The 27,010-nt window shown below is 54.4% G+C and overlaps 2 protein-coding genes across 13 annotated transcripts in view; both read left to right on the top strand.

Moving 5' to 3' along the window:
* SYNGAP1 (synaptic Ras GTPase activating protein 1) overlaps nt 1-20,936 on the top strand; it is a 31,356-nt gene extending 10,420 nt beyond the window's left edge. For 4 of the 12 annotated variants that reach the window (XM_036115298.2, XM_078055488.1, XM_078055490.1 and 1 more), the window contains 16 exons: nt 1,425-1,516; nt 2,014-2,135; nt 3,934-4,087; nt 4,305-4,403; nt 5,787-6,413; nt 6,555-6,699; nt 6,926-7,070; nt 8,580-8,816; nt 8,956-9,157; nt 9,371-9,549; nt 10,223-10,264; nt 10,661-11,735; nt 12,137-12,310; nt 13,963-14,174; nt 15,293-15,383; nt 19,009-20,936. In XM_036115298.2, coding sequence (XP_035971191.1) covers nt 1,425-1,516; nt 2,014-2,135; nt 3,934-4,087; nt 4,305-4,403; nt 5,787-6,413; nt 6,555-6,699; nt 6,926-7,070; nt 8,580-8,816; nt 8,956-9,157; nt 9,371-9,549; nt 10,223-10,264; nt 10,661-11,735; nt 12,137-12,310; nt 13,963-14,174; nt 15,293-15,383; nt 19,009-19,155 — 3,743 coding nt within the window. In that variant the 3' untranslated portion in view covers nt 19,156-20,936. Of the gene's footprint in view, nt 1-822; nt 1,308-1,424; nt 1,517-2,013; nt 2,136-3,933; nt 4,088-4,304; nt 4,404-5,786; nt 6,414-6,554; nt 6,700-6,925; nt 7,071-8,579; nt 8,817-8,955; nt 9,158-9,370; nt 9,550-10,222; nt 10,265-10,660; nt 11,736-12,136; nt 12,311-13,962; nt 14,175-15,279; nt 15,384-16,210; nt 16,291-19,008 lie in introns of those variants that run through there. The other 8 variants (XR_004924504.2, XR_004924523.2, XM_078055486.1 and 5 more) reach the window with 8 other exon arrangements.
* An 827-nt stretch (nt 20,937-21,763) lies between these two features.
* On the top strand, nt 21,764-24,727 carry ZBTB9 (zinc finger and BTB domain containing 9). The gene is made up of 2 exons (XM_036115483.1): nt 21,764-22,042; nt 22,228-24,727. Exon 2 carries the CDS (start codon nt 22,312-22,314, stop codon nt 23,728-23,730), a length of 1,419 nt encoding a protein of 472 aa, XP_035971376.1. The 5' UTR covers nt 21,764-22,042; nt 22,228-22,311; the 3' UTR covers nt 23,731-24,727.
* Nucleotides 24,728-27,010: the final 2,283 nt, after the last annotated feature.

The raw sequence follows: 27,010 nt of genomic DNA, 5'->3' as shown, positions 1-27,010 counted from the left end.
CTCAAGGTCTCAGAATGTGGATCTCTGGCACCCCCGTGCTCACAGTTGTCTGTATGTCTCATAAGCACCTAGATCCCTATTTTTTGTATTGTGGTTATATACACGTACCCCCACAGTTCAGTGTATGTTTCTGTGCTCTACACATTGTTCCCAAGGGTCTGGCAAGGGTCCCTCTGTTATGGGGCCCACATTTTTGTGGGCAGACCTTCTAACACCTGGGTTTTAGAGGCAAAGGGAAGCTGGAGACTGATTCTAGGGCAAGTTGCTGGTGATTTGCGATTCTGGGAGCAGACAGTGAAAATGTAGCTGTGGTCCTCCCTTGTTCTGGAACCTAGAGAGTTAACAGGCAGCTCTTCCGGTCCCCCCCCCCCCAGCCTGTAGCTTCTTGTTGCCGTGGAGATGGTAGCCCCGCCCCTGATGCAGCACCTGCCCCCCCATTGGCTGCAGTGGTGACTGTGGGGCTGAGGGGGGAGCCCAGGCCTGGGCAGCCATTCTGGAGCTGGAGCCGGAGCTTGGCATCCCCCCACTTTCATTCTCCTCTAGCCCCTTGGCCCCTCTAAATTCCCTGGCAGCAGAGCCTCAGCTTCCCTCCTCGAGCTGCCACCTCTCTAGACTCTTGGCAGTCTGAGCTTCATCCGCATTCTCTTCCCCTCCTCCTCCTCTCCCTACCCTCACTTGGGAGTCCCCTGAACCTCCACTGCTCATCCTCCCCACTCCCTGCCCACTCCCCCACTCCCCTGCATTCTTTTATTTTTCTCTCCCTCCTCCTTCCTTTCTGAGTCCCTACCACTGCAGTGCACGTGGAACCGGCCCCTTCTCCCCTCCCCCCCATCTGCCCCTTCCTTGGATTTTCTGTCCCCAGGCTTCTTTTCCTGCCACTCCTCACAGGTCTCTTCTAAGACTTCCCCCTCCAGACCAGGGAGGGGGTCATGGGAGGCAGCTCTGGCTCTTCAGACGGACAGGGATTCCAGGAGAGGGGAGCAGGTGAAAGATGTGCCCAGCTGAGGGGAGAGGAAAGCCTGCCTGTGGGCAATGACCTTTAACCCAACTTTCCCCCCCAGCTAGCCCCTTCCTGGGGGGGTGGGCACCAAGGACCTAGCTTCCGTGGATCTTTGGTGTCCTTTAATCACTGGGGTTTTACTGACCCTCTCAGCCATGCCCTTCTGCTGACTGCCAGTCCCAGTCATGGGCCTAAGGCCTCCCACCCCGTCCCCCTCGGGGGGCTCCGGCTCGGGTTCTTTACCCCCTCCTTCCCGCCGCCAGCCTCTCAGCCGCCGCTGCTCTTCCTGCTGCTTTCCGGGGGGTAGGTGAGGCTGGAGCTGAGGGGCAGAGGGAGGTGGGCGAATGGGCTGGGGTCAGAAGTGGACACCTGGGCTAACAGCGACCCCTCCCAACCTCCCTCCTGGCTCTTTTCCCCTCTCCAGAATACCACTTGGGTCGCTCGAGGAGGAAGAGCGTCCCAGGGGGGAAGCAGTACAGCATGGAGGCCGCCCCCGCTGCGCCCTTCCGGCCCTCGGTGAGTGAAGGCGCCTGCCAGATGTGGCTCAGCTGGGCCCCCTCCCCTCCAGCCCCAGCTGAAGCCCCAGCATTCCAAGAAAGGGGGCAGGAGGGAGAGAGAGACAGAGAGAGAGTGCACTTGCTTCTCCCCACCTCTTTGGTTTCCCCCTCCTTGGCTCTGTCCCCCTGCTTCTCAGACCAGACCTCCCACCTTCTCCAAACTGGTGTGTGTGTGTGTGTGTGTGTGTGTGTGTATGCGTATGCGTGCGTGTGCAAGCTGGTGTGTGTGTGTGTGTGTGTGTGTATGCGTATGCGTGCGTGTGCGTCCGCTTGCACCCGTTGGGAGCAAAGGAAGACAAATTGGTAGCAGGACTCCAATCTCCATTTCCTCATCTCTGGAGACTTCCCTTTTCCCCCATCCCACTTTCATCCAGGGACTCTTTACCAGCTGAGGGCTGAGTAGGTAGAACTGACCCTGCCCCAACCCACCCATATCCCCATCTCCCCCCACCCCAGCAAGGCTTCCTGAGCCGGAGGTTAAAAAGCTCCATCAAACGCACAAAGTCACAACCCAAACTTGACCGGACCAGCAGCTTTCGCCAGATCCTGCCTCGCTTCCGAAGTGCTGACCATGACAGGTACAGGGGCTGGGGTGGGTGGGGTGAGTTGGATGCAATATAGGGCAATATAGGGGGTTCTTGGGTGAGATTGGAGGGAAGGGGGTTACCTGGGTGCAGAGAGTGAAGGCCCTGGATTGGCTGAGGGATGTTTTGCGCCAGGGGACAGAATGGAGAAGAGGCAGCAGCAGGAGAGGGGCAGGGTGCAGGGAGAGGACAAGCAGAGAGGCAGGAAGGGAAATGAAGGTGAGGCCAAGGAGGGACTCTTCTGGCCAACAGAAGGATGGGTTGCAGCCCAGGACTGAAGGAGCTGTACAGGACAGAGAAGGAGTAGAGGAGCCTGGAGGGAACATTGAAGGAATCCAGGAAAGGGGACAGTGGGCTGGTAGGAGAGGGAGCAGTGTGACCTAGGGAGAAGGGGTGAGGGGATGGCAGCAGGTTGGAGTGGGGCTGGGGCTGGCAGAGTCCACTGGAGGAGGGAAGGGGAGCAGGAGGGAAGGGGAGGCTGGGACAGGTATACAGGTTGGCAGAACAGGGAGGGGAAGCTCTAGGGTTAATCATGGACTGAAGTATGAGGAAGAAGCCCTCAGAGAATTTCGGAGGGTACTGTCTCTGAGGCTGGGGATGCAGGAGATCTGGTATTTGCTTCTGTTGTCTGCTTCTTGGGGTCCCTCTTTGGGTTTCCCTTCACCCAGTCACTCCCCAGGGAGAACCCTGTCCTTCCTTTTCCCCCATGTCTGGCCGCCCCCAGGATTGGGCAGGTAGGGAGGTTGGGATAGGTGAGTCACACCTTCCCCTGCCCCCTCCCATGTCACCAGAGCTGGATTTGGGCCTGGCGGGGGGGGGGGGGGGGGGTGAGGGCATGGTATTCCTGGCCGCGGGGGCGGGGGGGGGCCGGGGGAGCGTCGTGCTGACGGCAAAGGAGCCCAAGATGACGGGGCTGCTATAAATAGCTTCATGGAGGCTCCCACACCCGAGCTCCCCCTCCCGCTTTCCTACTGCTCTCCACTCTTCCTCCCCTAGCCATCTCCCAGCCGCTCACTATTCCATCCCTCTGTATTGTGTGGCCCATCATCCGTTCCCTCAGCCCCCTTTACCTTCTGTTGTCTGGTGCAGTCTCTGCTTGTCCCCCCATCTCTGTTCCCACGCCCATCTTTCCCGCTGCTCCTCCTCGTCTTCTCCCACCCTCTGTCTTTCTGCACTCGGCTTTGCCCCCACCTGCTCCCTCCTGCCCTACCTCCCCCTCTTCCCCAGGCCCCATTTTCCAGCTCTTCCTTCTCACACAGCTTTCCCCTATTTCTTGTGATTTACCCTCCTTCTTTCTTCTGATTCTGAGAAAACTTGTCCTCTTCTTGGATTCATTCATTCTTTGAATCATTAAATGTGTTTTAGGTACTAGCTGTGTGCCAGGCCCAAACCAACATCTTCTTTGTACTTTTGGTTCTTTACTTCCACTTTCCCCCCCTTATGTTGAGGCTCTGGTTTCAGCTAGAAGTCCCACCTAGAAGTGCCCCAGGCCCACCTGTTCTCTTTTTTTTTTGCTACCATGATCTATTTCTGGGTTGAGATATTTCCAGGTGTCCCCAGTCCTCACAGCCCCTTAGGTGTGAATCGGTGGGGTAGGAGCTTCTTAAAGGGTTCTGGCTTCTCTCACTTTGCTCATGTCTTTCCCCAAGGATAGGTCAGCTCTCTTTCTGTCTGTGTCTGTATGGGAAGGGGGTTCAGGAGGCTCTTTCCCCAGGTATCTATCCTAGAGTTGGCCCCTGGGTGTGTAAGAAGAGTGAGGCCCTGACCCTGTGGTCTGACCCTTCCCTGCCAGGGCCCGGCTGATGCAGAGCTTCAAGGAGTCACACTCGCATGAGTCCTTGCTGAGCCCTAGCAGTGCGGCCGAGGCCTTGGAGCTCAACTTGGATGAAGATTCCATTATCAAGCCAGTGCATAGCTCCATCCTGGGCCAGGAGTTCTGTTTTGAGGTACTGAGTCTAGTGGGCTGGGGAGGGCAGGAATGATGGAGGGTGAGGGCACGGAGGCCTGGAGAAAGTGGCACAGGTGGGGATGGTAAGGAAATAGAAACCTCTGGGGCTGGGAGAGAGGAGGGTAGGCCAGGGAGGAAGACATGGCGATGGGGTGTCGGGTGCTTAGGAGTCACCTCCCCTCTGGAGCCCCATCTCAACCCCCCACCCCTCTCAGGTAACAACGTCTTCAGGAACAAAATGTTTTGCCTGTCGTTCCGCGGCCGAAAGGGACAAATGGATCGAGAATCTACAACGGGCAGTAAAACCCAACAAGGTATCGGGAGTAAAGGAGACACAGACAGCATGGGCAAGGCAAAGGTCAAGCCACAGGGGAAGCTGGGGGCCTAGGGGGCAAGGTGAGCTAAAGGGAAGGGAGGCTTGGGGAGGAGGGGACCTGGATGAGCAGGAGGTGACCCCCACTTTTCTCTGAGTCCCCATTTCTTTTACCATTCTTTCTGCCTCATGGTCTGTTACCATAGAAGTCATAGATTTAGAGCATTGATCCACCTTCCCTGTAGGCAAGCAGTGCCCCACCAACACCCTGACAGCTGGACACCTAGCCCCTGCTTGCCACGGGAATGGGGTTTATATGGCAATTAGATGATCTCTAAAGTCCTTCTGGCTCAGAAATTCTACAAGTCTGTGTTCTTCCCAAGGCTTCTATTTCCTAGGAGAAATGCTCCCAGTTCCATCAGCTCTTCTCGAATCCCAGGTTCCAGTGAGCTCATAGTCCTGGCAACCCTCCTCTGGGGGAATCCCTTGTTTTTCATTGTCCAGAACTAGACCCAAGAGGCTGGATGCAGTCTGACCTATGCAGAGTCCGAACACTGTGTTCTCTTTACGCAGCAGCATCCCCTGAGCTTGACTAAGACCTTGTGGTCCGCTGCACCCCCAGGCCCTTTCTCACTAACTTTGCATATAGCCTCACCCATCCCGTATTTATGCAACCCACTTTTTTTGTTTTTGCTGTCAATCTCTGATTGTCTTTGGAGGGCTCCCCAGTTCTCCCCTTCAAATTCCATCTTACTATTTTTGGTTTATTCTTTGAGCTTTTGAAATTTTTCCTGATGCTGATTCTATTGTCTGATCTATGAGCCACCATCTGTATTAGTTGTCTAGGGCTGCTATAACAAATTACTACAAATAGGTCACTTAAAATGAAAGAACTTTATTCTTCCACAGTTTAGGAAACCGAAAGTCCAAAATGAAGGTGCTGGCAGAACCTTGCTCCCTCTGAAGCTCTAGGAAGAATCCTTCCCTGCCTCTTTTTGGTTTTTTTCGTTTTTTCTTCCTTGCCTCCTGATAGCTCCTTGACTTATAGCTGCATCTGTCCAATACCTGCCTCTATGTGCCTCCGGTTTCTAAATCTCTCTCTGCATAGAGAAATGAGGCATTGGATTCTCTAATCCAGGATGAATACATCTTAATATGAGTAGATCAGCAAAGACCCTTTGCTCAATGAAGGCCACATTCACAGGTTCTGAGTGGACATGAATTTTGGAGGGGGGGGACACTATTCAACCCAGTACACATCTTCTCGGCCTTATGATTGCTGTCTTAGAGACCCTGTCTCGTTTTCTCACTGCCTCTCCCCTTTTGCTGTCTCTGTCTGTCTCTCCCTTCCCCTTTATCCACTGTGCCCACCCCACCACCCCAGGACAACAGCCGCCGGGTGGACAACGTGTTGAAGCTGTGGATCATAGAGGCTCGGGAGCTGCCCCCCAAGAAGCGGTACTACTGTGAGCTCTGCCTGGACGACATGCTGTATGCGCGTACCACCTCCAAGCCCCGCTCGGCCTCAGGGGACACCGTCTTCTGGGGCGAGCACTTCGAGTTTAACAACCTGCCGGCTGTCCGCGCCCTGCGGCTACATCTGTACCGTGACTCAGACAAAAAGCGCAAGAAGGACAAGGCGGGCTATGTCGGCCTGGTGACTGTGCCTGTGGCCACCCTCGCTGGGCGCCACTTCACAGAGCAGTGGTACCCTGTCACCCTGCCGACGGGCAGCGGGGGCTCCGGGGGTATGGGGGGCTCAGGAGGGGGCGGGGGCTCGGGGAGTGGCTCAGGGGGCAAGGGCAAAGGAGGCTGCCCGGCTGTGCGGCTGAAAGCGCGTTACCAGACAATGAGTATCCTGCCCATGGAGCTGTATAAGGAGTTTGCAGAGTATGTCACCAACCATTATCGGATGCTGTGTGCAGTACTGGAGCCCGCCCTGAATGTCAAGGGCAAGGAGGAGGTGGCCAGTGCACTGGTTCACATTCTGCAGAGTACGGGCAAGGCCAAGGTGAGTGCTATGCCCTCAGGAACAGGTGACCTGGGAGTGGGCACTTGCTGGGGAGGGGGGGATAGTAAGGATAGGGCACTCTGTCTTCAGAATGAGCTTGGGTTGTACAGAGGCTGACCCTTGGATTTTCCCGGGCCTCAGGACTTCCTTTCAGACATGGCCATGTCTGAGGTGGACCGGTTCATGGAACGGGAGCACCTCATATTCCGCGAGAACACGCTCGCCACTAAAGCCATAGAAGAGTACATGAGACTGATTGGTCAGAAATACCTCAAGGATGCCATTGGTATGGCCCACCCTCAGGTCTTCTTCCTAAACCTACCAGATGTGCATCCCAACCCTAAACCTGGCTACTCCAGACCCCAAGTCACCCTTCCTCAGCTTGATGCTTCCAAGCCTAGAGTCCCCGGACTCCAGCCTCCAACCATGGGATTCTGAGATTCCCCAACCCAGGCAGCCCCCCTCCTTGCCCTTGGCAAGTGTGACCACCCTCTGTTGTGCCCCCACCCCAGGGGAATTCATCCGTGCTCTGTATGAGTCTGAGGAGAACTGCGAGGTGGACCCCATCAAGTGCACGGCGTCCAGCCTGGCAGAGCACCAGGCCAACCTGCGGATGTGCTGTGAGTTGGCCCTGTGCAAGGTGGTCAACTCCCACTGGTGAGACTGGGAACGCTGGGTGGGGGCCGGGTCTGGGGTCGTGTGTTCATCTGTTCATCCATCTGTCCATCCGCAAAGAGGACTGAGTACTGGTTATGGGCAAAGTGGTGTGCTGGGGGCTGTAAAGCAGACAGAGAGGAATGAGGCCTGGCCCTGCCCTGAGAGGGCCTCACCCAGAATGAATAGGGACAGGGTAGATAACATGGAAAGCCACAGAACAGCTGTAGTATGTGTGAAGTGCCAAGTGAGGGTTCCCCCAGGAAACATGAGGTCAGAGAAGGCAGAGCTTTGATTGGGATAAGCAGGGAAGGCTTCATGGAGGAGGTGTCCCCCGGGGCTGGGCTTTGAAGACTGGGTTGGGTTCTGATAACGTGGATATGGTGGGCAAAGGAGACATTGCAGGAGAAGGCTGTAGGATGGGACATGCATGAAGGTGAGCGGCCCGGGAGCTTTCCGGGGCCAGCAGTTAGCTCAGGTTTAATGGAACCCGTGGCTCCTAATGGAGAGTGGAAGAAGAGGTCCAGACAGGGGGGATGGAGTTAGAATCTGGAAGTCCTCAGCTGCCAGGCTAAGGAGATTGAGTTCTCTGGTAGGTCATGGGATGCCATTAGTGGTGCTGGTGCCAAGAAGTATCACGAATGAGAAGATTAATCCTTAAGTGGTGTGGAGTGTGGGGAGTGACTGGAGTAGGGAGAGCGAAGTGCAGGCTAGTTGGAGGTGATTGTTGTTGGATGACATGCGGATCAGGACGGTGGCAGGGAGGGGAAGGGGGGCCCACTGTGAAGGCCCCTCTGAGGAAGGGATCAGCTGGAGTTGTCAACTGACTGGGAAGAAGAGAGCTTGTCTGTGGGGAGTCAAGGATGACTCAAGAGGCCATGAGGCTGGTGTTTGAGACCTGTGGCCTCATTGACAGAACCAGGGAAGTCAGGAGGAGGAGCTCATTGGAGGTGTGGGGGCGATGGTGAGCTCTGTTTTACACTACACGAGTCAGTTTAAGGTGTCAATGGGACACTGAAGTGGAACGGGGAGGTGGGGGAGTGAGCGCTGAGCCATTGCAGGGAGTGGGGATCACGCAGGGGCACCTCCATCCCCATTTCCCTGGAATCCAGAAGAGTTGGGGGGTCCGAGCTCCCTGTACCTCAAGTGACCCTCCATCTCTCTCCCATCTCTGTCTCTCCCTGGTGTCTGTTTTTCTTCTACTCCTCTCCTTGTCTCTCTCATGCACCCTCCGTCCCTCTCCCGCATGTCTCTCTCCCCTCACCCTCTCTCCCCCTCCATTTCTCTCTCCCTGATCTGTCTGTTTCCTCTGCCATAGGCCTCTTCTTCCAGCAGCCTCCCGTCTTCCTGCTGCAGTCCCTCCCTCCCTGTCTCTCCCCGACTCTGTTTCCACACCCTCACCTCCTACCACCCCCCTCAGCATGTTCCCTGGAAGCTGAGGGTCTCTGGGGCTCAGTCCCGGTCTCTCTCTTTCTTTCTCTCTCTCTCTGTCTCCCTACCCCTTCCCCTCAGCGTGTTCCCGAGGGAGCTGAAGGAGGTGTTTGCATCTTGGCGACTGCGCTGCGCAGAGCGGGGCCGGGAGGACATCGCTGACAGGCTGATCAGCGCCTCGCTCTTCTTGCGCTTCCTCTGCCCAGCCATTATGTCGCCCAGTCTCTTTGGGCTCATGCAGGAGTACCCAGATGAGCAGACCTCACGAACCCTAACCCTCATCGCCAAGGTCATCCAAAACCTGGCCAACTTTTCCAAGTGAGGGAAGCCTCAGGCAGGGGTAGGGTGGGGCTGGGGGTGGGCAGGAAGGGTCTCCCGAGTCCCCCAGAGACCCTGAGACGGGTGGGAGTGAGGCCTTCTGTGTGTGTGACCTCTACCTTCTGGATGCCTTGGCCAGGTTTACCTCAAAGGAGGACTTTCTGGGATTCATGAATGAGTTCCTGGAGCTGGAGTGGGGTTCCATGCAGCAGTTCCTGTATGAGATCTCCAACCTGGACACGCTGACCAACAGTAGTAGCTTTGAGGGTTACATCGACTTGGGCCGAGAGCTCTCCACACTCCATGCCCTGCTCTGGGAGGTGCTGCCCCAGCTCAGTAAGGTCAGCAGATGCCCCTCTGCCCCCTCCCCAGATGTCTCCAGAGGCTCCAGTGGCCTGAGAGACCACCCCCTGCACAGATTTTTCTCCCCTCCCTGTCCCCAGATGTGTCTCTACCACTCCCCCAGTTCAGACATCCTTCCCCTGCCCCCCACACCCTCTGGGGCCCTCTTAGAGCTGGGTGCTTAGCCCCAGGTAACAGCCTCATCCTTCCAGGAAGCCCTCCTGAAGCTGGGCCCACTGCCCCGGCTCCTCAATGACATCAGCACAGCTCTGAGGAACCCCAACATCCAAAGGCAGCCAAGCCGTCAGAGTGAGCGGCCCCGGCCTCAGCCTGTGGTGCTGCGGGGCCCATCGGCCGAGATGCAGGGCTACATGATGCGGGACCTCAACAGGTGAGTACCTGGGACCCCCACACCTTTGCCCTAGGAGCCCCTACTTTTCTGTTCTGGATACGCTTCACTGGGCCCCAGTGCATCTCTCTATGGCTTGAAAGAAAGGAACAAGAGGCAGGCTCTCAGAGAAAATGGTAAAGAGACAGGTTAGGCGGAGAGCCCTTTAAGGCCAGAGGGAGCAGGAATCTCCCAGCCCTGGGAAGAGTGACAGGGCTCCTCCAGCTCCAGCTTGTTGTAAGCCTGGGGCTTCCTGCTGCTAGCTCTGATTTGCCTAGTCCCTCCGCCTGCCCATGCCTGTCCCAGGGCCGAGGTGCCACCAGACATGTTGGATCAGCCGTGTACTATCCAAACATTGAACCATCTGTACTGGTTGGTAAATAAGCACTATCGCAGCCCCCCACCAGAACTGAGCAGACCTCGGTCACGATCCAGCACTGGAGAAGTAACATGGGGACCCTAGCAGGGCCTCCTGAGACCCAACATCCATTCCAATGTGGCGGCCTCAGCTGCTGCTTATTCTGCTGACCGCCCTGCTTGTCCCTCCGCCCCGGTCTCCCTCCATGATGCCATACCCATTCCACCATTCCCGCCTCTTGTTCCATGCGTCCACGCCTTCTGCCCACCTCTCTCCTTCTGTCTGTCTGTGCTCGCCCCTCTTCCCATCTCTCTCCAGCTCCATCGACCTACAGTCCTTCATGGCTCGAGGCCTCAACAGGTGAGGGGCTCTCCCCTCCCCCGCCCCCTCTCCTCTCCTCTCTGCTCCCCCCCTCCCACTCCAGTGGCCTTCACCTTCCTCCTCTCCTCTTTTCCTCCATGCACCCTCATCTCCTCCATATCTGCCCGGACCTGCCCCTCATCCCTCCTCTTGGTGCCCCCATCTCCCCTCCTCTAGGCCTCACTCCCTTCCTGGAGGGACCTTTTCCTTTCCTTTTTCCCATGTATCCCCTCCCATGCTCCCTGCCGGCCCTCTCCAGAGCTGCCACCACCAGCTCCCCGCCCTTCCCTGCGGGTCCCACTTCTCACCCCAAGGCCTGTGCCAGACCACAGCAGGCTCAGTTGCCAGTGGCCGTGGCCTCACCTCCTGCTCGTATGCCCCTTTCCCTTCCCGCAGCTCTATGGACATGGCTCGCCTCCCCTCCCCAACCAAGGAAAAGCCACCCCCGCCACCCCCTGGTGGGGGTAAAGACCTGTTCTATGTAAGCCGTCCACCCCTGGCCCGTTCCTCGCCAGCATACTGCACAAGCAGCTCGGACATCACAGAGCCAGAGCAGAAGATGCTGAGCGTCAACAAGAGTGTCTCCATGCTGGATTTGCAGGGCGACGGGCCCGGCGGCCGCCTCAACAGCAGCAGTGTGTCCAACCTGGCGGCCGTTGGGGACCTGCTGCACTCAAGCCAGGCTTCCCTGACTGCAGCCTTGGGGCTGCGGCCTGCGCCCGCTGGACGCCTCTCCCAGGGGAGTGGCTCGTCCATTACAGCAGCTGGCATGCGCCTCAGCCAGATGGGTGTCACCACGGACGGTGTCCCTGCCCAGCAACTGCGCATCCCCCTCTCCTTCCAGAACCCTCTCTTCCACATGGCTGCTGATGGGCCAGGCCCCCCAGGGGGCCACGGAGGGGGTGGTGGTCACGGCCCACCTTCCTCCCATCACCACCATCACCACCATCACCACCACCGAGGTGGAGAGCCTCCCGGGGACACCTTTGCCCCATTCCATGGCTATAGCAAGAGTGAGGACCTCTCCTCAGGGGTCCCCAAGCCCCCTGCCGCTTCCATCCTTCACAGCCACAGCTACAGTGATGAGTTTGGACCCTCTGGCACTGACTTCACCCGTCGGCAGCTCTCACTCCAGGACAACCTGCAGCACATGCTGTCCCCTCCTCAGATCACCATTGGTCCCCAGAGGCCTGCCCCCTCAGGGCCCGGAGGTGGGAGCGGCGGTGGGGGCAGTGGTGGGGGTGGCGGGGGCCAACCGCCTCCATTACAGAGGGGCAAGTCTCAGCAGTTGACGGTCAGCGCTGCCCAGAAACCCCGGCCATCCAGTGGGAATCTGTTGCAGTCACCGGAGCCGAGCTACGGCCCCGCCCGTCCGCGGCAACAGAGCCTCAGCAAAGAGGGCAGCATTGGGGGCAGCGGGGGCAGCGGTGGCGGAGGGGGTGGGGGGCTCAAGCCCTCCATCACCAAGCAGGTATGTGAGGGTGGGAGGAAGGCCAAATGGGTGAGGAACAGGGAGGGAAGGAGGAAGTGGGTTGGGGAGGTGGGGGCAGCATAGTCTGGGGTCTGAAATTATAGTGTTCTCACCTCCTTTCATTCATTAAACAAATTGTATATAGAGTCCCTGCTACGTGCCATGTCCTGTTCTAGGCACTGTGGGTTTGACAGTGAACGCCACACAAACCCTGCCCTGGTGGAGCTCGCCTCTCCAGAGGGGAGACATGATAAATAAATAGCATTCACAAGGGCATCAACACTAGAGCAGGGGAACAAGACTGGGATGGTCATCTCCTTTGGCAGCACTCTCTCCTCCTAAATGCACCCTGCCTTCTCCCACCTTTCCTCTCTCTTCACCTCCACCTTGCCCCATCCCAGCATTCTCAGGCGCCATCCACGCTGAACCCCACCATGCCAGCCTCCGAGCGGACGGTGGCCTGGGTCTCCAACATGCCTCACCTGTCAGCTGACATTGAGAGTGCCCACATCGAGCGAGAAGAGTACAAGCTCAAGGAGTACTCTAAGTCGATGGATGAGAGCCGACTGGACAGGGTACGCTGGGCCCCTGACCTTCCCGTTACCCACAGGGGAAGCCTCTAGACGCTTTTCAGGGAAGCACTGGGGGTCAAGTAGTTACAGTAGAAAGAAGAAGAGACAAAGACCTGATCCCCTTTCTTGAGAAGCCTTCAATCTTCTAGGGGAGGCTGGGCACACACAGTCTGTTGGAAAGCCAACTTCCAACTTTATTTTGTGGCTTCTATGCATCATAGACAGTTTGCAGAGAAATATTTTATGTTATAGCTTAGTTCCGTGTTCCTCCCCAGGGAGAACATAAGCCCTGGCTCCTGTGACTACTCAGGAAAGGGAGGGCTGCTCTACCAGCAGCGTGAGCTGCTAAATTGGGTGGGGGGCAGAGGGGTTGCAGTTGTACTACAAATGATGTCTAGCTTACCCAGTCATCGTCCCACCGGCATAGGTGACAGAGGGTCGGTGTTGGAAAAGTGGTGTGTATTGGCCCATGTGTGGAAAGACCAGACTCTCAGCTGGTGGTGACCCAGAGCAAAAGACAGCAAGAGCTCAGGGACACACACAGATAACTTAGCAGAAAGTTCCTTGGGGAAGCTGTCGCTCCAAGGACTCTGAAGAAGAGGGTGGTTGTAGGATTAGCTTAATGTAAAGACTGTAGGACCCCAACTTGGGGGGAGCAGAGAGAGGTTTCTTGGGAGCTGTGGTCTTTGAGCATAGGAAAATGTTGGGACTGATCTAGATGGACTTGGTGTAGCAAGTTCCCTGAGAGAATTAGGCCCTAATGCCCCAAGGTAGCCACCTTAGGTAATAAATAACATCTCTCTTTTGTGTCTAGAATGGGGTTGATTATGTATGTATCCTCTTTGGAGAATGACCAAATACTCTCTCAAACCATTTTTTCTGTTCTATGGCTCAGATGAGCTATTTTTGTTGAGGAAGGCTCTAGACTAGGACCGTCCAGTAGAATTTTCTGCAGTAATGAGAAATGTTCTATGATCTACACTGTCCAGTATGATAACCACTGGCCACATGTGATGCAATTGAGGAATTAAATGTTTAGTTTTATTTACATTTTAAATAGCCATACATAGCTAGTGGCTACTGTATTGGATAGCACACAGCTCTAGACTCTAGAGCCAATAGGGCAGGTAAAATGACTCTCTTATGCCCTTCTAGCCCCAGAATTCCGGGATCATTATCAACAGAGAGGCAGTCCTACATTCTCAGCCTGGACTTGTTTGAAGCCCAGACCCGTGATCCCACATAGCCTCTCCTTATCCGATGTCTTTTCTTTCTGGGTCTCCCCCATGTGATCTGGTTGGATTGAGGAATCACCTTAATCTTTCATTTCTGGGTACGGTCACTCAAGGTGTGTCCTTGAGTCTGTCTAGGTTCTTATGTGGTCCTCATGTGTCCAGATTTACATGTGAGGGTAGGTATATACTTCTCAGGGTATGGGAGCATATGACCTTGGTCCATTTTAAAGGAGCCTTAGCTCCATAGAACGTCAAACGCCACCGTGTCTGGTATGATCAGCAGGCAGGGAAAGGGCTGCAGAAGGCAGTTGGGATGTCCCTCACCATGCAGTGGCTGCATGGTAGTCAAGGACAGAGACTGGGTGGTGGGGTTGGGGTGAGGCACCCCTCACAGTGCGGGGTCGTGTGCCCGGCGGGCAGGTGAAGGAGTATGAGGAGGAGATCCACTCACTGAAGGAGCGGCTGCACATGTCCAACCGGAAGCTAGAAGAGTATGAGCGGAGGCTGCTGTCCCAGGAAGAGCAGACCAGCAAAATCTTGATGCAGTATCAGGCCCGACTGGAGCAGAGCGAGAAGAGGCTAAGGCAGCAACAGGTGGAGAAGGATTCGCAGATCAAAAGCATCATTGGCAGGTGAGGGGCGGCCTGGGGAGGGGTAGCAAGGGAGAGCCTGAGGCTGAAGAGAGCCAGTGAGCTTCCCCTCCAGCTTCCAGCCCCAAACTCAGGACACCATGAGGAAAGCCCACGACCCTGCTCCCAGAGATTGCCACTCACTCACCAATCACCAAATGGGGAGAAATTTCTTGCTTAATGCATAAATGTTCTCTCCTGATAGAGTAACTTCTGAAGGCCTTGGAAAATGTGCCTGTTACCGTCCATCACTATGTGTCTGGCCCCAGCCTAGGCTGGGACTCCCCACTGGTTATTCTCAATCCAGCCTGTGATGTTCTCCCCAAAACCAAGCAGAGATTCCCTAGCCAGAGTAGCCCCTAGCCATCCCTATCCTCGGTAAACCCTCTCCAGCCCTGAAAAGATGTTCTGTTAGCAAGTGAATGACCCTTCTTTTAGCGTGTGAACATTTTCAACTGCTCTGCCAAGCCCTGGCCTCCAAAGAAGGTGTCTCAGCAAGGGGGTCAGCTATCCTGAGAAGTGGATGGGACCCCAGGCCCCACTCTAACCAGAGCCAGTCCCGTTTTGGTCCACTCTGAATGTAGCTTTGAGTAAGATTAATTAGAAAAAAAAGGCTTGACTTGAAACTTATTTTGAAACCCTGCTCTAATGGATATCCTTGCTGAGAAATCACCTTGAGAATTTTCATCAAAGGCAGGGAGGTGGTGGGAATGATGACTGTAGAGACCCCTCTTGGGCTAGGGGGCATCCCAGGGGAGGCACTGGAGGTATCCTAGGTTCAGTCAGGTAGAATGGGACATGGAAGCCAGGCCTTCAGCCACAGAGGGGCTGTGGGAGGGCACTGTCCTGAATGGGAAGATGTAGGGCTTAGGGGGTGTCTGGGTGGTAGAGGTCTTTGAGGCCCAGAAAGTGGTCCTTAGCAGGGAAATGTGAGGATACCTGAGAGGAAGGTTAACACAGGGAGTCTTTTGGGTTGTAACAATGGAAGGATTCTGAAGGCAGAGGAGAAGGACGCCTGAGGCTTTTCCAGAGAGCTACAGGGGTTCCCTAGGATCAGGAGTTCCACCAGCAGGCTCCAAGCCCGTGCCCGCCACTAACCCCACTGAAGCCCGTCCCTTCAGGCTGATGCTGGTGGAGGAGGAGCTGCGCCGGGACCACCCCGCCATGCCTGAGCCGCTGCCCGAACCCAAGAAGAGGCTGCTCGACGCTCAGGTGGAAATTACAATGTCATTTATCTTCTCCGTGTCCCATCCCCATCCATCCCACTGTCCTTCGTGCACTCACTGCACCAGCCACCCAGCCCCATTTCCATCTGTCTCCCACTGTCCTCTGTTTGTCCACTGGCTGCTCCTGGCAGCCCCCCCAGTGACCCCATCTTCATCCCATCGTCTGTGCCTTTGTCACTCCTGGCAGTGTCAGCCCCACCCCTGTGCCTTCCTGCCCCATCTTTCCCACTCCTGTCTGGGTCTTGGAACATCCACCAGAACCTCAGTCTCTGCCCCTGGACCCCACCCAGTTCCCGGCACCCCTGCCCCATCTTGTGCCTGCTCCTGTTCACATCAGGGAGTTCAGCTTCCTGAGCTCTCCTTGAGCCAGAAGGGCTAGAGGCTGTAGTTTGCTGGAACAGAGTATGAGTTCTAGCTTCTCAGGCTCTGAATGGCCCCCATCACCTCTATTCTCTTGGCTTCTCAATTTTCCTGTCTCCTGGGCAGCTTCTGAATAGCTTCCTCTTCTGACTCTTTAGCTCTTGAAGGCCCCTCCCACCCCATAAACTCTCCTTCCCTCGGTATTTAAATGCAGTGAAGGCCTCTGGCCTGTCCCTCTGTTCCTCACACCTGTCCAGCCCTCCAGCTCCCTGCTGCCCTCCCTCTCTTCTCAGCCAGCTTTTGGGACCTCCCTCCTGCACCCTTACCCCTTGCTCTCCCCAGTTCTGCTCACTTTCCCACCCATGCTCCTCCTTCCTCTGCTCTGACCGCCAGGCTTCCCCACCACTACCGCTAAGGCTCCTGACCCCATGACCCCACTCTCTCCCCCTGCAGCTCCTCATCAGGTAATTCTCCTGGTTCCGCTTTGACCACGGGCGGAGGACACAGGGGGAGGTGACTCCGGACCACTGCAGGTTGGTCGTGAAGCCCACTCCCCTCCAACTCTCTGGAGCCTCTCCCCGCCGCTCCCCCCCCCATTGCTGCTCTCCACACCCGAGAACCTCCACAGACCCTACCCTCCTGACACCTTCTGCACAGACCCATTTCCAAGCCACTGCCCAGAGAGAGCATTTCTTGCTGCTCCCGGAACTGTTCAGTGACACCCTGCCAACACCAAGCATTGTACCCTGGACAGGCCCAGCACAACCCCACATCTCCTTCGATAGAACCCACTGCCCAGCCTCCTCTCAGTCCTCTTCCTCTGCCTCTCCAGTGTATGTCTGTCACCCCCCATTTCACCAGAGCGTCCTTGGGAGTTGGGACGTTGGGGGTGGGGCTTGTTAAGGGGTGGCCGTGATGATGGGTTGGGGGACCCTGGCTAGAGGGGCTGTGCTGACTGCAGCAGGTAGGTGGGGGTTTCCTCTTCCTTCCTTAACCTTGGTTCTCCACGCCTCCTTCCACCCCTCACCGGTTCCTCTCTTCCTCTTCCCTTACATCTGAAGTAGAAGGCATCTGCAGCTCCTATTGGGCCCCACTGGGTGGGAATTAAGGGTAAGCTAACTCAGGAAGACTTTGGGAGGGGGCACTGGAAAGAATGCTGTTCAGGATGTCAGGATATTAGGCAGGGTGAGTGGAACAAGAAGAAACAAAAAAAGGAGGCTTGACAGATGTTAGGACGCAGACTGGCCCATGTGGCGTGGGAGTTGGAAGTGGGGTGAGCCGTCTTCCTAGATAAGATCATGGGCTCAGTAGCCATGTGGATTCCCAGGCAGAGATGCCAGGAACAGCATGTTAAATAATCTCTCTATTCTTCTTGTCAGAGCTCACTCCCCCTCTCCCGCCACCCAGTGGCCTTGCCGGACGCACAGTCCTACCTAAAAACCAGTAAATGGGAATCTGTCAGCCACTGACATCATTTCTGAGGTGCTTTCTTTTCTGTGGGACTGATCTGCAGTGGGCAGTGGCTCCTCACACTGTAATTTTAACTCTCTGCCTGCCCAGCCTCTCTGTCAAAGTAGTTAATGATCTGTAAACAGATGCTGAAAGGCACCAGGGGATCTCACCATTTAAAGGACTCCTGCAGTGAATTCTTTTGTAAAATGAATAATGGTACCCTCATTTATCTACTTTCTAAATTTGGGTCCATGGGGGTGTAGGGGGCATGCCTATATTCTGTTGCCAGCAGACAAGCAGAGAGGAGGGAATCTGAGGTTCCCTTCCCCTGCTCTCCTGCCATACTCAGGATCCCCTACCATACGTAATTTCCTCTCTCTCGCTGACTTGGGGAAAGTGTACGAGATGCTCAGCAAGCTAAGGGGGAGGCTTTGCTTAAGGCTGGGGTTTTGGTGACCTTCTGAGAGGTGAGCTCTTTGATTTGGAAGGGAGAGCTGATCCGGGAGCCTCTACTTGGAATGTTTTTGTATCCCACAGAGATATGGTTACACATAACGGGCCTAAATGCCCCGTGGCCCAGGAAATAACTTGGACACTTTCTAAATCACTTTTAGGTATTGGTCCCTCTGCAATGCATTCATTGGCTTAAAAATTAATTTTGTGCCTGTATTTTAAAAAGCCAAGTGAGCGACCAGAAGTGTAGTACAGGTGGCTTCCTTCTCTCCCAGCAGAGGAACAGAAGCCAGAGCTGAGGGCAGGAGGCAGGAGCTAGCTGGTCCAGGGGTGGGAGTAGGGTCTGGTACCCCTCTCCCTCTAACCGCGATCCCAGGGAGAGGGATTGAAAGGAACATGGGGGTGGAAAGGAATGAAGCAGTTCTGCTTCCTGGGGACACAGAGATGGGGGCATGCTGTGCCTCTGCAGACGCTCCTAGTCATTTCTGCCCTTAGCACGAGACAGGCAGCCCTCCCCCTATGTTTTTACCATCCCCCATCACTTCCCTGAACCCATCGCCCCCCACCCCCCAGTACAGTTAAACCTCTCTAATTTGGAAAGTTATATTCGAGAAGATGACCACTCTGAACAAGTGACAAAACTGAACGGCAGTGTCTATTTAATGAAATGCATGTCTTCAAAATACATACAGTAAGTAGGACTCGATGAACAAGGCTTTTCCACTGGAGGCCCTTAGGGAGCATGCGTTAATGAATAGATAGGATTCAAAAGTCTGTTGGCTGGTACCCTCCTACAGACACGTTTCCACTATTAATTTGCTTAGCACACCCTTTCTTCAGAGCTAAAGGAAAACGCAAGCCCAGTTTTTGTTCAAATTATGAAAAAAGTCCAAATCCATGGGGGTTTGGATTAATGAGGTTTTGCTGTACTGCCTCCCCTTGTTCCCTCAACACAAAGTTCCTACCTCGGATTGGGGGTGGGCTGGGAGGGGGTTCCACGAGGAGGAGGGAGGCTGGGTAGGGGAAGATACAGGGGGTTAGGTCGGGGGTGAGATAGGAACTTGTTTCTTTTGAACTGGTTTCCTGGTATGACTCCCTGGGTTGAAGGCCCATTAGGAGTCAGGGGGTGAGATTCTCTTCTCCCTGATCCCAGAAGATGTAACTTCTACTGCAGGTGAGGAAAAAATAGGAGGATGGGGGTGGGGGGTTGTCCTGGGGGCAGGGAGGGGGACATGGTTTATGGAGTGGACTGGTTATGGCGGGGGGCCCATGGCTAAGGGGGCTGGCACCCAGGCCCCCGCGAAGCGTCTCAATAAGTCCGCGCTCTCCTCTTTGGTGTCTTGCAGGAGAGGCAGCTTCCCCCCTTGGGTCCAACAAACCCGCGTGTGACGCTGGCCCCACCTTGGAACGGCCTGGCCCCCCCAGCACCGCCCCCCCCACCCCGGCTGCAGATCACCGAGAACGGCGAGTTCCGAAACACCGCAGACCACTAGCCCACCCAGCATCACAGACCTTCTCCCTCCCCATGCACCCCACCCTGGAATAGCACCCACCACCAGGACTGGATGTCGCCGAGGGACAGTGGGATTGCCTCCCTGAATGCCTCCTTGGGGGGCACCAATCCCCCACCCCCACTGCACCATTTCCAGGCGGGAAGAGTGCGGACCCTTAGCTGTCCCCTTTTCCTTCCTGTTGGGGTGCTGCCCCCTGTGACCCCCAGGGACCCTTACCCCAGGACACCACCTACCCCACACAGACCCCTTCACTCTGGGGTGCTATCCCCATCCTCTGCCTCATCGTTCCCCTGAGCACTGGGGGACAGACCCTCACCCCCACCTTGGGGGTGTGGCACCTCCAAACTTTCAACTTCAGGGTGATTTTTTAGCAGTAACCAGAGCTGACAATCTAACTCCCCTCCACCGCCCCATTTTGGCCTCCCCTGTCCCCTTTGTTATGGGGAGGGGACCCCGGGTGAGGGGGCCCTATTACCCCTTGATTTCTCAGGAGCGTCTGGGGGGGCTCAGCACGCACAAACTCCTTCTCCTACTACTATTAAATTTACTCCCTCCCCACCCAGAACCCAGATGGGGTGGAGGGGCCACCGGGGCAGGGAGGGGGCGGCAAGGGGGGAACGGGAGTTGTCTCCCCTTCCTCCCACACCTGATCTGCTCTTGGCTGGTCCCAGAGCGGGGTGAGGGGGCTTATGCCCCCCCCTCCCCCAGTGTGTTGGGTGGGGTGGAATTGAGGTTAGGGTGAGGGGTTAGGGTCTAGGAGGATGTGTGTGTTAGGGAGGACAGACTAGTTGATCTGCCCTACCCTGACACACACAGCCCCCCTCGTCCCTCCCCTCTCTCTTCTTGGTCTCTACTCCCAGGGGGAGGGGGGAACTTACTCTAGGAAAAGCCATGTCTCTCTCCCCCAGGGTGGGGGGACCTGTGTTGGAGGAGGGGTGTTGGGGGCCCCCTTCCATGACTCTGTCCCCCCGGGGGAGGTAGGACAGGGCTGGGCTTCCCTCTCATCCTCCCCCCTCCCCAATCTCCCTCCACCTCCCTCCCTCCCGCCAGCTCCACAATTTTTCGGTGTTTCTCTGTACATAGCTCTCTGGCGGGATAGGGGAGGTAGGATGGATGGGGTTTAGGGTGGGTAGGTCATGGGAGGGGAGAAGCCCCTCCTTGGCACCCCCTCTTCCCTGACTGCTGTCCCCTACCCAGCCTTGCCCCCTCATCCCTTCTTGCGTTTGGTATTGAGACTCTTTCCAGACTTCACCCTTCTTTCTTTTGTATGGACAGTTCCTCTTCAGTCCCATCCCCCTACACACATACACCCAGCCGGGGCCAAATTTATACTTATATAAAAGTTGTAAATATGTGAAATTTTATCCCTGTGCCCTCTCCTTGCTTTCCCAACCTCAGACCCTACCCCTGGACCCCCTTTCCTCCTCTCTTTGGCTGTTGTAATTATCTGGGGTTTGTACTGTACATATCGGGGGTGTGTGTGTGTGGGCTGGGGGCAACCCCTCTGTACAGAGCTTCCTGGCCCCCTCCCCCCCCACGCTTCCCTCCCCCTCCACCACCCTAAGGGTAGGGAGATGCTCTTCCTACCTGTTTTATTTTGTTTTCTCGTTATCCCTCCCTACCCTATCCCACCCCACTCCCGGCCTTCTCTGTCCTCCACCACTATCCCTTTTTCTCCACTCCCAGCCCCATTTCCTTTTTTTCTGGAGTGTGTGGTGAAACAGAAAAATCATGTTTAATAAACGGAGATTGTTCTTTTATCGCTGTGCTGACTTTCCTAAGCTGGGACCTCCAGACGGACGAGCAGGGTCCTGCTTTTTGACAGGAAACTGACAGCCTGGGAGAAACTATATCCCTGCATGATCCCAAAGTCTCCTCCAGAGTATCATTCTCCCACCCAGCGACGAGATTTATTCTGTTTTTGAGCAGGGGTTGTGCACTGGCCAAGCTTACCCAATCTCGCTGTCCCCTCACCACTGCTCCCCTTAGCCCTAATGAGTAAAGAGGCCAGGGAACAGGAACATTATCTGATAAAAAATTCCAAGTATATATCTGCAGACACACATATACATATATATTTAGCAATTGCCTAGAAATAAGGTTTATTTAATTGCTGGTTAAAATGCTCCCGTAGGGAATGGAGGAAAGAACTTGGTTCCTCAGCAAATCTTGAGTTCTAATCCCAGGCCCATCACTTGCCAGCCTCGGTTTCCCCCAGGAAACAGCACACCAACACCTACCTTGCAGGGCTGGGGGAGGAAACAAGGTGATGCGGACAATGGCTGGCCCACACAATAGGTGCCCACTAATCTCGCCTTCTCAGCACCTAGCAGGGGGCGGGCGCTATATTTAATCACCCTCAGGGTTTACGGGTCGCCTCCTCCTTCCGGGCTGTGGTCTCTCGAGCCCTGGCTCGCTGTGTTCCTACAGGGGCCGCCACCCCGTCCGCGGCCGCGCGGGGGTCAGAGACCTCCTTGCCAGCACCGCCTTCTCGCCCGCGCAACCAATCAACACGAGGCTTGTAGGCCACCGCCTTCCGATTGGCTGCGGCTCTGGCACCGCCCACCGTACCTGGCGTTGGCGTCCGGCGGGAAGACGGCGGCTTCCGGCCCGGGACTGAGCGGTGTCCGCGGACGCGCTCCGGCCGCGTGCCGCTTGTGTACCGGCGGGGGCGTGGCGGCGGGAAGGGCATCCCTGCTGGCGCCCACGGTCTCCCGGCGGCCGCGGCTTCCCCGGAGTCGGGCCCTCTGGGCACCGTGAGAAGGAGTGGAGCGGCGCGCGGGAGCCGTCCGGGGCAGACGAGGTCAGGCGCGTGGCTGGAAGGACCTCCTCAGCTTCCTCCACAGGCCCTGGAAGTGAAACCCCGGTTGGTCTTTTGTTGTGGTCGTTTAGTTTTTCTTTTCTTGGTGGGGGAGTGCGCGGGACTGATCTGCGGAAACCACCACTGACTGAAAAGTTTCCACAGGTTCGGTTGGGGAGGCGGGTGTTGTATGAGGAGACGTGGTTGCCCTTATCCAGAGCTTCTGTGACCCCCGTCTCTTTCCTCCACAGCCTTCATCCCGCTGGGGGTCCACCCCCAGCCCCTCATCTCCTGTATTTGATCCTCTGGGATCTCTCTCTTTCTGAGGCGACCATATGGATACCTCGACGCCCATGCCCCCCGTTCCCCCCTCCCCGACCTGCAACCCTGCCCCACGGACAATCCAGATCGAGTTCCCGCAGCATAGCTCAGTGCTGCTGGAAGCCCTGAACCGCCACAGGCTAGAGGGAAAGTTCTGTGATGTGTCCCTCTTGGTGCAGGGCCGGGAACTTAGGGCGCACAAAGCAGTGTTGGCTGCTGCCTCTCCTTACTTCCATGACAAACTTCTTCTGGGGGATGCGCCACGTCTCACTCTGCCCAGCGTTATTGAAGCCGATGCCTTCGAGGGGCTGCTCCAGCTCATTTATTCTGGGCGCCTCCGTCTGCCACTGGATGCTCTCCCTGCCCACCTCCTTGTGGCCAGTGGCCTCCAGATGTGGCAAGTAGTAGATCAGTGCTCAGAGATTCTTAGAGAACTAGAAACCTCAGGTGGTGGAATTTCAACCCGTGGGGCGACCTCTTATCACACACTTCTTTCCACCACATCCTCTCCAGGAGGCTGGTGCATTCGCTCTTCCCCTTTCCAGACCCCAGTGCAGTCTTCCACCTCTACCGAGAGCCCCGTTTTAGGGGAGGGGAGTGAACTGGGAGATGTGTTACAGATTCAAGTTGAAGAAGAGGAGGAGGAGGAGGAGGAAGAAGAAGAAGATGAGGAGGAGGACCAGGGGTCAGCAGCACCCTCTCAGACACCTCAGCCTCAGAGAGTATCAGGGGCTTTTCCCTGTCCTCATGGATCACACCCACTGCCTATATCCACTACTCCCCGCAGGGTTTCAGAGGGCGAGAGTGCACCACTTGAGCCACCTACCCCTCATACTGCACTGCCCCCCAAAGTCTTCTACATTAAGCAGGAACCCTCTGAGCCTAAAGAAGAGATATCAGGAGGTGGAACTCAGTCTGGAGGAACAAAGGAGGAGACCAAAGTGTTTCCTGGAGGGGACACTGAAGGGAATGGAGGGCTAGGGTTCTCACTGCCCTCAGGAGCAGGGGCAGCATATGGAGGAGGAGGAGGTCCATCCTGGAAACCAGTGGATCTTCATGGGAATGAAATCCTGTCAGGGGGTGGGGGACCTGGGGGGGCAGGACAGGCTGTGCATGGGCCTGTCAAGTTAGGAGGTACACCCCCCGCCGATGGAAAACGCTTTGGTTGCTTGTGTGGGAAGCGGTTTGCAGTGAAGCCAAAGCGTGACCGGCACATCATGCTGACCTTCAGCCTTCGGCCCTTTGGCTGTGGCATCTGCAATAAGCGCTTCAAGCTGAAGCACCATCTGACAGAACATATGAAGACCCATGCTGGAGCTCTGCATGCCTGCCCCCATTGTGGCCGTCGGTTCCGAGTCCATGCCTGTTTCCTTCGCCATCGGGACCTATGCAAGGGCCAGGGTTGGGCCACTGCTCACTGGACTTACAACTGACTGCTGAGGCCGTACACTAATTTCTAGGATAAGAGAGCCACTGCTGCTGATGGATACTTTGCCCTCACAACCATCACACCCCTCTTCTGGATCTTGTAATCATGCCAAGAAGATCTATATATTCTGGATATCTTGTTCTTAAGTGTGGGCATCAACCTGGCAGATTTGGGAACTCAGATTTCTCCTCTCCAGGTTTTTGCAAACCACCCCATAGGAAGGTGGTTTACAGGGCATACATAAATTGATCACTTGCCCATAATAGACCTTTCATAAAGGAAACCAGATTTCAGATTAGAAGTTTGTTTGGTGAGAGAAGAGTTACAGCAAAAAGATATAAAAATGTTTCATTTGGTCTCCATGAGGTGTTAAAGGAGCTGGTCTCCATGTAGGGATGTTTGGTTCCAAGGTCTAATAATTCAGAAACTAATAATGTTCTCGTCTCCCTTGTCATTGCTGAAATGATTTAGGCAGAGTTCTTTTTAAGTACTCTTAAAAAGACAGAGTACTTTCTTTTGTTTGATCTTTCCAGAAGCCTCTCAGATCATAACTTGCTCTGCACCTTCCCAACACTTCTGTTTTTAATTTTGTAGTTAAGCACTTTAACAAATTGAGCATTCCATGTGTCATTCTTAGAACCCTCTTTTTAATAGAGGATATTCCCTCAACAGCCTGTGCCTCTTGTTTATCTTTGTTTACCACTGATCACCCATATACTGATCACAGTGATTGGAATGTGACCAGTGAACTCAGGAGATGGCCACTGACCTAAAATGCTCTCAGGGTAGCACCACTGTTGAACAAGTGGCTGTTGTCAGAGGCTGAGACAGCACATATCAGAAGGCTGAAGAGTATCTGCACAGTAGGAGCACACCCCCTTCCTTTCCATCCCACTCACATGATAGGCCCTTTATTGAGAGAGAAAAAAGTAGATATTGGAATGGGGAGATTGTGACAGTTTACTTAATTTCTTCAAATAAACTTTGCCCTGAAACCTAAACTGACAATGGACTGGATTGAGTAATTTACGTGGGAGAGACAGCATGAAAACAGTTGCAAAGACTTGGATGTGTTCGTTATGTGGCAGGGTTATGTTGATGGGGGAAGAATGGGATGGTTTCGCACTGGTGCAGAGAAAACACTGTCCTGGATGTCAGTGGGCCAGATTCTAGGCCCTGACCTGCCACTAAATGATCTCAGATAAGTTATCTTTCAGAGTATGAACTGGGGGTTTTTGTGGGGTGGTATGTATCTGCTCATTGGTTCTCTTGTCTTTTTATTTTTAAAGGAGTTGGTTCACATGATCTTTACCTATAATCTTACCTGACTTTATGTATAATATATGTTTGGTTGTGGTTTGGTTTGTTCTACAAACATTTAGTGCAGTGCACTATGCTAGACCCTTATACTCTGACCTCAAAAAGTTCACAGCTACTATCAAAGTTAGACAAATAATGACAATGTGGTATGATAAGTCTGTCTTAGTGGGCAGTACAGGCTACTGTAGTGTCATAAAGGAAGCCAGGAGAAGGTCTTAAATGTTAGCAAAGGTTTCATAAAGATCTCGGTGTACCAGAGTACGGCAACAATGTTGGTGGCCTAGTTGAAGTTATAACTAGAGCCAGGATTGATAGCTTTCCCCAAAGCATGTTCCTTAAAAATATTATGGCACCCAGAAGAGGCTGAAAATGTGACTTTATGGCTGAGAAGGTGGATTCTCGCTGTGATCTGTCAGCCTTTCTAAAGAGCCATGCCATGGTACCATCCCCATGGTAAGGACTGTGAACACATTGGGAAAGGGGTCAGGGAGAGAGCTACCAAATCACACCCACCTGCCATTCTTTTGGCACACGTTCCGCAGGTGGCTACAGACATACCTCAGAGTTATTATAGGTTAAGTTCCAGACCACTACAACAGAGCAAGTCAAATGAACTTTTTAGCTTCTCAGTGCATATAAAAGTTATGTTTTTACAGTAGCCTATTAAGTGTGCAGTAGCATTATGTCTAAAGAAAATGTATATACCGCAGGGCACCTGGGTGGTTCAGTTGGTTAAGCGTCTGACTCTTGATCTCAGCTCAGGGCTTGATCTCATCTCAGGTCTTGATCTCAGGGTCATGAGTTCAAGCCCTGCGTTGGGCTCCACACGGCATGGAGCCTACTTTTTAAAAAAAAAATACCTACCTTAAAGAAATACTTTATTGCTAAAAAATACTAACGATCATCTGAGCTTTCAACAAGTAGTAATCACAGATCACCATAACAAATATATTAATAATGAAAAAGTTTGAAATATTTCAAGATTTACCAAATGTGATGCAGAGACACAAAGTGAGCAAATACTGTTGGAGAAATGGTGCCAATAGACTTGCTCCAAACCTTCAATTGCAGACCTTCAAAGACTTTCTGTAAACCTTTAGTTTGTAAAAAAACAAACCAACAAATAAAAACCCTGTAATATCTGCAAAGTGCATTAAAGGGAAGCACGATAAAATGAGGTGTGCCTATCTATCCTTTGAGCAGGATCCTTTGGTTGCAAGCAAGGGAAGCTGGCTCTGACTAACATTATCAAAACGAATCTATGGAAGTATGTGGGGTGGCTCCTGGAATGGAAGGAAGGGGTGAAGGGCCAGCCTTTGGAAGGTTAAGACCTGGGTAAGGATAAGCTCTGGGGGTTCAGGGAACAGGAACTCCTGGGGAATCTTTTCCGGTCATATGTTTTGTGATGATGATCCAGTCATTCTTATTTCTTGTGTTACTTATCTCAAGATAAAATTTCCCAGGAGAGGGGGCATCTGGGAAGCTCGGTCAATTGAGAGTCCGACTCTTGGTTTCAGCTCAGGTCATGATCTCAGGGTCATGAGATCAAGTCCCACATTGGGCTCAGCATGGAGTCTGCTTGAGATTCTCTCCCTCTTTGTCCCAGGTCTACCCTCTGGCCAGAGCACCCTAATTATTATTCCATCAAGGGAACAAAGTGGGCATGTAATCCCAAAGGGGAAATTGAATTCCTGGAATAGAAGAGTGGGGAATGGTGCTAGCCATCCCACAGGAACAGAGAGGCCCACCCAGACAATCTCCACATGTTGCCCATCTTAGGATCCTTAAAGCCTCAGATATACCTGGCACTTAATAGGTGCTCAAGAAATGGTGAACCTGCCCAACCTCCACCTCTGCCTTCTGAACTTAAGGCAGAATTGCTTCTTCCCTCTCCTTAATCCCCATAGCACTTTGTTATTTCTACTGTAAGCCAATTAAAATACCATGTTAGAGTTTTGGTTTTG

The sequence above is a fragment of the Halichoerus grypus genome, chromosome 9, assembly GCF_964656455.1.
Source record: "Halichoerus grypus chromosome 9, mHalGry1.hap1.1, whole genome shotgun sequence".
Classification (NCBI taxonomy): Eukaryota; Metazoa; Chordata; class Mammalia; order Carnivora; family Phocidae; genus Halichoerus; species Halichoerus grypus.
The sequence above is the reverse complement of the archived record's forward strand: the minus strand, read 5'-3'. Positions and strand labels throughout refer to the sequence as shown.

Bases quoted from the DNA above. Each gene is read 5' to 3' on its own strand.
- ZBTB9 (XM_036115483.1), top strand. From the start codon at position 22,312: ATGGATACCTCGACGCCCATGCCCCCCGTTCCCCCCTCCCCGACCTGC.